Genomic DNA, 10,042 nt, shown 5'->3' on the forward strand with positions numbered 1-10,042 from the left:
TGTTGGCGTTTCATTTTGACTATAATGGTAATGTGATGATGATGAATTTTACTATATAAAAGTGTCATTTCCGGCCATCTCGAGAGGTACTATTTCCTCAAATTTTCTCACCTCAGCCCCAGCCATGGTGGGGCTTAGGTGGTTGTGGAATCATGTTTTTGAAGTAGGCCTATGTAAAGTACATAATCAAGGACAATGTTTTTAAGCTTTGTTTTCTATGGTATACACACACACATTAATAAGATCTCTATGGTTGTCGAAAATCCCTGATAAAAGATCATGAGAATTTTTTTTGGCGCTTCATTTTGACTAATGGTGATGTGATGATGATGAATTTTACTAAAAGTGTCATTTCTGGCCATCTAGAGGTACTATTCCCTCAAATTTTCTCACCTCAGCTCCAACCACTGTGGGGCTGGGGTGGGTGTCGATTCACGAAATGCCCTCTCCATCCACCTTTCAAAACAGATCTGTGCCCTTCCCTGGGTATGACATTTAAACTCCATCAAGTCGGCTCCTGATGTATGTCTTAGTGACTGCTGTTTGTTTTTAGGATGTGATCTGGTTTTTCAAGTCCATTTTTCGTGATTATGACTATTCTGGATAAAGAATGTTTTGAGCAGAGGTGGATTCAAGGCACTCCCCCTCCCCCCCTCCTTAATTTTTTTAAGGAAAAAAAAGAAAAATATATTCAAATTGAAGTGCAAGAGTGTAATTTCCGGCCATCTAGAGATGCCCTAATCATGAATTTTCTTACCTCAGCCCTAACCATGGTGGGGCTGAGGTGGGTGGTTCCTCAGTCTATGAAAGTCTCTCCCTTGTTCACCTCTCTTTCGAGTTCCTGGATCTGCCACTGTTGATTTATTTTATAATTATTTTTTCGCTTATTTATAATGCGTCTATTGCAATTTTCACTTTATCCTCTCAAGCAGTCCTAAGAACGTTCAGAGTGCACTACTTCACAGGGCGATTGACCCCGCCGGGGTCATACTTAATTTGCATAACGGCTCCCCCCCACCTTTCAAAATCCAGGCTACATCCCTGCTTGAGGTCACTATGAAAACCTATCCAATTATTGTTGATCTGTCAACTACAGTACAAAAAAAAAGAGCAAAAACTAAAGAAATTTGTGAGTAATCCTGTGAAAGTGCTTGACTGTATATAGGATTAGCATATAATAGGCAAAAGCAAAGTTAGCAAGGATGTCGTTGGTTAAATTTAAATAGGCAATTTAAAACAAGTAGAAGGAAGGTTAATGTATTACTGTAAATAGTTTTTAAGGACACACAAGAAAATAAATAATTACAAAAAAAATGTATGTTATATGTGTGGTTTTCATTTATTTATTGTCATTGGATTAAAATGTAACATCCAATCCATCAGTGAAAATCCAACATTCAAACACTCTTAAATGGCATCTTTGAATTACAATTTTTAATTTTTTTCCGGTGGTCGGGAGGGGGACACCCTCTCCCAAACCCTCCCCCCTCGGGCCGAAGCACCTCATTTTGCGCTTTGCGACATGTTCCTCCGCCTACTTTGAAACCTCCAACTGCTATTCATTTTCAAAATGACACCCCTGCAGATACACGAGTTAAAGACATAAACTAGCAGGGAAAATACAGTGCCCTCACTTGAAAATTTTTTCCTTTATAGAAGCCATGAAATTTCTCCTCCCTAGATCTCTCACTGGTAATAGTATGACATAAATAAATAGGATACCTACCTGTAAAGGCTACTTTTGCCCTGACAGCGTAGATATTGCCTGCGAAGGGATGAGGGGAAAGGTTTGCCTTAAGACAACGTAGTTTGCTGATCAGCTTAGACTTGTCCAATGGCTGACTAAAATGTAGGGCAAATTCACCAATTGAAGGGATGGAAAGTGAAGATGGAATAATACATCTGAGAAAAGTAATGGTCACCTCAATTAGTCCACTCACTGTGTCAACAAAAACTTGTTAAAATAAAATTTATTAGTTTTTAAACAGCTGTCATCAACTTTGTCATTGTTACTGTATACAACCTGTTTCATTTGCACAATTTCATCATGCTCTAATAACCAACTTCACATATTATAATATTATTTTTATCCATCGAAATAAAAGTTTTTGACAAACAGTACCTATCTGGATTATGGTGCCTTGCTCGTATTGCACTAGCTTCCTGGAATGCCGTCTCTGACAAAATTAATTCTGCATCAGGACTTCTATAAACAGACCACAAAACAAAGGTCAGGTTTAAAAAACAGTAATATTGAGCTTATTAACAAATTTAAGTACAGTACACAGATGACTTGCCATTATGTGCCAGAAGACTGACATGTTGATAATAAAACATATATTTTGATAAATGAATATTAACATCGCAATATAATACTGTATACAAATACTGACTGCTAATGAGGGGAATGGTGAAATCTATTGCCCCAAGGTCATGTGGAGTCCGTTGCCTATTTTCCACAGGGCCGAAGGCCTGAGGAAAGATAGGCTACGGTCTCCACATCACAGAGGGGCTGTAGATTTCACAGACCCCGAATCTAGAACAGTCAATATTTGTTTTATATACCTCATACATTGATTCTACGATACCTAAAGAAGTAACGAAAATAGTACACACGAAGTAGGCCTAGACATACTTCTTCCTAGGCCTAGGCAGTCAAAGGAAAAAAATCTCAGAGAGCATCGTAGAGGTCGCATCTCCTTTACCGTTCGTGTGTCTCATAAGTTACATAGCAATGTGGTCTAGAGATTGCACATCGCCCGGCAGGGCAAAAAAGTACTATTTTTAAGGGGAATACTACTTTCTACTGTCCGCTTCTTAACCAATCACATGTCTAGACTATGTATGATGTACATAATAATAAATATAACACTGACCTTGTTAAATCACCATGGTTTGCAATGATGAATGCAACGTTAGTATTGACAGCTCGTATCAATTGTTGAGCTGTTGCTAGATTCGGATCCTAAAACAATAATACCCATTTATTTATCAAACAACTAAATTGGTCCTAAATGAGGAACTATAAAAAAAAAAAAAACTTGGACTAAGCCCTGGGTCATTATCAAACACAGTAAAATTCTTATTTTATAATCTATGTTTTTCTCAGCACATAAAGGCGAATTAAAGGCCGTTTCTATCGTTTTTCCATGATTATGACATCATCTGATGTGATTTGTTAAAATATTTTGTTATCGTATACACGATAAATCGTTATCGAATCGTCCTAGCGTAAAAACCTCTCTTATTTCTTTTGTTTTCTATATGAACAATCGCTTTTTAGCTTATTTATCGTTATAGTTATCGTTGAAGTGTAAACAGGCCTTTAAACAGTGTCGTATAACGCATCCTGACGTGATTCATCATCGGGGACCGTCTTAAGCCGTTGCGAGAAAAATTAAACATGTTTAATATTCTATGACGCAAATGTCCCTAATGCAAATCATTGTGTCTACGTTTAAATCACACACACTGATGCAACAACAAATCATGTCTAAGTTGGCCTTTCAGGTAGCTCTATAACAGGCATGTCATGCCTGCAGCATTTTTTAACATCTTACCTTTGCTTCAGTACTGCTGGTAAACAATACATTATTAACCCAGCCTTCAGCACACTGGTTCAGCAACTTAGGCAAAGTTAATCTGAAAGGATTAATAGTACTGTAAATTTACACCAGTGCAGTACAGTACAGTGCACCCTCCAAGTTGAAACCACTCTAATCCTTAGACCCCTCTCAAGACCACTTTTTCAAAAAACAAACTAACTGTAACAATCTTCAATCTTTTAACAAAAAGCTAACCCTTTATTGGAGATCGAACCCAGAGACTACCCCAAATTTTTTTGTTGCACAGGTGGTCTCGAACTGGAGGGCAAATTTGACAAATATGGTACACATACAATTTTGTCTAGTACATGTAGCCATATTGCCCTACAACACTCAAAGCCCATACAATTGTATCAATTTGACCACCCGCTCCCCCCCCCCCCCTGTTTCATATTAACAGACATGTTCCCTAGTCATTGAATTTATAGACAATTATGCACACTAATAATAATAATAATAATAATATAATAATAATAATAATAATAATAATAATAATAATAATAATATTAACAATAATGTAAATGGTAAAGGGGGGAATTGTTAGTGTGAAAAAAATCACCCCAAATAGGATCCCGACCCAGGATCTTCCCTGGGTCCATGTAGATGCTTTAACCATTTGAGCCACGGGGGATGCACACACGAGATACAGAGATCAATGTGATACACCTTTTCTTAGGCATCTTAAACAACAAGACACAATCTCTAAAGTCATTTTTAAAATTAAGTTTTGTTGTACGTAAAGAGATTAACTCTAAACCATCAAGCGATAATACAAATAAATACAAATACTCGCTGATGGCAATCTGCAAATTACACAAGGTAAAATACAAATTGAAGAAATATAGAAATAAATAAATATAAATAAATAAATAAATAAATAAGTTTATAATAATATATATAAATTTGGGAAATCCCTCGGGAAAGATAAAAAAAAATTAAAAAAACAACAGAGAAACTCATATCAACAATAAAAACACATATCAACAATAAAAACACAAGTTATTATTATTGTACTTATTTTTATTAATATTATCACTATAATAACAAACAAGAAAAAAAAAATCATTATTATTAAAAAAAATTAACAATACAATTAATTTACAACACAACCAGACAAATATAAAAATTCATGCAATTTTGATGTCAGAGTGGCGTACAGAAATTATAGGTATTTACCATTCCTTGAACACACCGGTGAAAGTAATAAATTCATAGTTCGCTGGGTGTTGACTTAGGACAAGGATAACTTATTGTCACGTCTGAGGTTATATGGAGTATTATGAATTTTGGGTAAGAGGTGGTGAAGTCTGTGAGTAGGTGACTTCAGTTTAATAAAGTATTGTTGGCATAAATGTGTACGCCGCTCTGACATCAAAGGGATCCCAGCAGCAGCTTGGGGCCAGTCATAATCAGCCCCATGGGAAGACAACCCCCAAATCACGTCTTTGAATGCGTTCAAGTTGTTTAGATTGCTCATTTGTGATACACTATACCCGAAGGAGGGACAGCATATTCAAGAGCCAGACATATAACACTTAAATAGTAATAGATTTGTCCTGCTACACAGAGACCAGATTTACACAAGCACTTAAGAAAATATAATCGGGTGATTCCTTTGTTATCATTCCATCAACTTGGTTTTGCCAAGATAAATCGGAAGACATATAAACTCCAAGTAACGGTCACTTTACGTTTTCAATGCTTTCGTCTTTTTACAACTCACCAACATTTAAATTCTTGTGTCTTTTTGGTATTAATAACCATATGGTTTTCATCAGTCCATCTGGTAGCCATATCAAGGAGTGCCTGGAGCCCACTAGTCCGGTCCTTGTTATTGCACTCGAAGACAGTCGTGTCATCCGTATATTTGATGCAAGACACTCCTGTCATGAGATCATTAACAAAGACCATGAATAGTATAGGACCCAGCCACGACCCCTGAGGGATTCCTCCATTTAAAGGCACCCAACTTGAGAAAGTAGAACTGAGCTTGACCCTTGCATTCTATTATGTAAAAAGGATTCCACCCATTTGACTAAATTACACTCTATGCTGAGGTTTCTCAGTTTCCTAACAAGAACATTGTGATCCACTAGATCATATGCCTTCCTGAAGTCGAGAAGAAGTACTCTAACTTCTTGTCGGACATACAACACAATACGACATTCATGTAGGAGTTCAGTCAACGCGTCAACAATTGAAACACCTTTCTGCTGTTAATGACTGAAAAAACATATTAATATCATTAGCAAGAAGGGGGACACTACCCTCACATAATTCATTGGCTAATCCTTTAAAAAAGTTACTATTGGCCCTGTCCAAGTTTAGGAACTGTTTTACACCCACCCACCACAATTTACTATCCGTGTTCCAAATTTATCTTGTAGTGTTTTTTTCGGAGGGTTGTAGAAAGACGATTTACTTTCTGCCATAACTGGCGGTATTCATCTGATTTAGGATCTCTACTAAACACATTTTGACAAGCTCTAGTAGTTTTCTTATATGCACTTGTGACCCATGGCTTATCCCTATTATCTTTACTGAAAGGTAACTACTGGAAAATGCATGTTCATCAGTCTTTGAACATTATCGTTGTAAAAATTAAATTGACTAGTACAGTCGGTACATTTCTTGCCATCTAATGCTACTAAGATCATTTGCAAAACATTCTTTAGGTTAACTAGTCATTTATTTATGGTAACACTGGTATCAGAGATCATAGCTGATATACACATATTGGATTCCAAAGGATGACACTGTAATCAGAAAGCCCCAATGGGGGTCGAATCTGCGGTTCATAGTAGAAATTACTCAGAGATGTATAAATTAGATCCAATATGGCTTCTGCTCTTGTGGGTTTTTTGACTACCTGCTTAAGAGGATATTTACTTAGCTGGTAGTCCTTCATTCGATTGAAATCCCCCAAAACAACAAAATTGGTATTTGTATGTTTTCTACATACACAATCCATCCTTTGAGTAATGTGACATGTCATGTTCCAGTCGATATTACCTGGGGGATGGAACACCAACTGTTATATTGGATATCTCGCACGGAAGTCTCTTGGGACGGAGTGAGATCCATAAACTTTCAATTGATTCGTCACTTAAATCGGTCCACCCATTAAAGGGTATGTCTTCACCTACATAAATACAAATTCCACCACACGACTTATCAATATGGTCACGGCGGATTAATTTGTATCCTTCCAAGGAAACTAAGTTATCTGCTAAGTAAGGTTTGAGGTGTGTCTGTGTTATCGCAATAATATCTGAGCTAACCTCCTTTACTCTAAGTGGTAGCTCATTCATCTTGTTTGTCAACGATCTGGCGTTGGTAAGAAAAGACTGTCCATTTTCCAGATACTAAAACCACTAGGTTAGTTAGCTTTGGGCGTTGGCTGCCTATTTGATTGTTTAGTATCCGACGAAATTCGAACAGGTGTTGGCCTATTTATAAATTTACTGGCACGGCATCCTCTTATTTTTAGTCTAAAATAGTTAGAATCATTAGCATTGAAAACAGTATTACCTGGCTTCTTTGAAGCTTGCAATGAAAAACACATTTCAAAATCTTGTACAGGCAATAGCAAAGGAACAATGACAATATACAAATAAGCAGGTGTAGGCATTCTTGGCCTTAGCTCGAGTCAACACTTTGTGTGAAAAAAAAAAACCAAACAATAGCTCTGGGTGGTGTACACTATTGTGGGACGAAGTCAACTGCAAAACAGGCTAGTGAGGATCAGCAAAAATCATTAAAAGAACCAAGCTCAAACTACACATTGTCACAGAACTGGACTAAATCATCACTAAATAAAACAGTTTCACAACACAAAACAGATTATCTTAACCGAGGAAAAACCCAAACGTTCAGATGAAACAATCCTTCTCTGAGAAGCCAACTTGTTCTTATTAGTATAGCACATAACGTCTTCTTCGATAATTTATATATGCCTTTTAATACCATGTAAAAAAAGGGCAGACAAGTTGAATTTTTAGTACTGACCTGTTGGTGATAAACATATTGAGAGGGTCAACGCAAGTTGTGACGGCACCAATGCTCAACTGTCCAGCAATGGCTGGGTCAGGGTGATGCTCTATGGCATGCACTGCTTTTGGTAGGTCTACAAACCTAAAATAAAAACACATAGAAAAATACATTAATGCAACATAACCATTTAACTTAAAGCAGTGAATGCAAGCAGTACATACTCGAACAGACAAGCCAATTGTGAGTGACTCAAAATTTTGATGTTTAAGTACACAGATGAACAGTATACAAGCCCTTAATTTGATCATCTTCATTCTATATTTCGCTATCTTAATCTTACCAGTGGACCTACTGGTTTTTGGCAATCAGTGAAAGTACCTACCCAGGTGGTATATACAGAATTCTTAGTCTCTTCTTTCCTCCAATGCTAGCTCTAATTCCTCGCTTCTTTGCAGCTGCTACTGTGCTACTTAATGATGCTTGAAGCTCCTTCGCATCAAACTCATCACGACTCTCAAAAGGTGCCTTCAATGTCACCCACCTGGACATAAAACATTCAATCATACAATGCTAAAAATAATTACTTTGAATAGTGATTAAACATTACATTATTTATTAATATAAATAATTATTTATTTATATAACATGAATTCTTATGAAAAATCCCATGTATGCAGTAAACTTGCTTCACAAATATGGTATGTATGCAATGTACTCTAGTAGCCAGACCAGGTTTTGTATGCACTTTGAGGTCCAGAGAATTTGAAATTGGTTTATAGGGTGGTCCAAGAATCATTTTTGGCTTGGTAACACATTTTCAAAATGTGGCAAAAGGTCAAAGGGTCAGGGTCAAATGTCTTAGCTATATGGTAGTCATATCTCCGCAACCACTGCTGGTAGAGAGTTAAATTTGGTGCCTATTTGTTCACAACATTCATGTTTCTATTTGCTCTAATAGAACATTTTGCTAAAAACTGATCTGAAATGCCATTTCTAACCTTTGACACGTTTCAAGGTCATAGCAATAGGGTCATTATATCTCTGCAACCACTGGTGGTAAAGAGGTAATTGTGGTGTCAAGATATTCGGAACATTAATGTTTCTATTTGGTCTAATAGAAAAGTTTGCTAGAAAATGACTGGAAATGCTGTTTTTGACCTTTGACATGTTTTAAATATCATAGTTATTGAGTCCTTATTTATTATTAATAGGTCCATGATTGGACCATGTTTATTTATTTCTTCCATGATTGTACCATGGACCTATTAATATTGGACCAAAGATGCAGGGGCCAACTTTTCAGGATGAAATTTGATTCATCGCGGGAATATTTCGGGTGGCCAGCTGCTTCGAGGAGGAGCTGGTCTTATTTCTAGGTAAATGTGCATTATCTGATTTGTAGTGAACGGTAATCAACGTTCTATTAATGTATTGTTTTGTTGTAAAACTGTATTATGCAATGGCAAAATAATAGTACGAAGTTCAAAATACGTTTTATCGACCGGTCGGTATCCAGGCCTCTCCTAATTTATTTTAGTTAGGCCTAGGCTAGGCCCTGGGGTAGGGCCTGGCCCACTGACTGTAGGCTACCCTGGGCCCTAGGCCATTAGTTAGATTAAATACAGGCCTAGCTTGGGCAGGTCTACTAAATACTAACCCTTGATACAGTGGAAGGATAGCTTCACTTTGTGTGTAATGTTAGGCTATAAAGAAGAATTATGCTCATCATATTACTCAATTAATGACTTCAAATTTAATTTCACAAGCAGTAGTAGTAGTAGGCTAGGTCTAGGAGGCCTAGGTTATGCCTACTTATATTGTGGTTAATGACCCAATTAATTGGATGGTACTGTATATTCGATGCAATACAGTAATTATAGTAATATTATTTATTTTAAAAAAATGTCTTTCAACTATTTCATATTTTGATTATAATTATGTTTTACAGATAAACTGCATTTTGAAGAAATAGTCTGGAAGATTTTGATGCTATGATATTTTTGCATGTTCAAGAACAATTTGGGGTATATAATTGAGTTAATGTTTTCATTTCATTTCATTTCATTTCATTATTTATTTGGTCATTTACAACAACAACAACAACAAAAAAAAGCTGAAATTTGGGGAGACCAGGGACAACCAGAGTGAACCAAATCACTGTAGCAAAGCCGGTTTACCCAACCCCAAATTCAGCAACACATTAAAAAATCAAACATTACAGCGAATCAAAATACAAAGAAACCTTACAAAGAAAAGAGGATGGGCTTTCTAAAACTGCAGCATCGGTTAACAATCTAGGGAGCTGGTCCCAAACAAGAGGCAACCTGATGGCTACCGAGTTGAAAAATGCTTGGGTCCTTGATGCTTGGTGATGGAAACACAAGCGATCATTATGTCTGGTATTGATTTTGATACCATCATAAACCGTGCTGCAGCTTAGAAGG

General features: G+C 36.7%; 1 protein-coding gene across 1 annotated transcript in view; it reads right to left on the reverse strand.

Moving 5' to 3' along the window:
* The window catches only part of LOC117119925 (uncharacterized protein C20orf194-like), a gene marked incomplete at its 5' end in the record, with an annotated part of 127,503 nt that overhangs the window by 34,662 nt on the left and 82,799 nt on the right, over window positions 1-10,042 (reverse strand). Inside the window, 6 exon segments of the mRNA XM_033264906.1 lie at window positions 1,727-1,902; window positions 2,123-2,206; window positions 2,877-2,965; window positions 3,561-3,642; window positions 7,614-7,739; window positions 7,981-8,139. Coding sequence (XP_033120797.1) covers window positions 1,727-1,902; window positions 2,123-2,206; window positions 2,877-2,965; window positions 3,561-3,642; window positions 7,614-7,739; window positions 7,981-8,139 — 716 coding nt within the window.

The sequence above is a fragment of the Anneissia japonica genome, unplaced genomic scaffold (genome assembly GCF_011630105.1).
Source record: "Anneissia japonica isolate Jap-2015-1 unplaced genomic scaffold, ASM1163010v1 scaffold87_len186233_cov173, whole genome shotgun sequence".
NCBI classification, from domain to species: Eukaryota; Metazoa; Echinodermata; class Crinoidea; order Comatulida; family Comatulidae; genus Anneissia; species Anneissia japonica.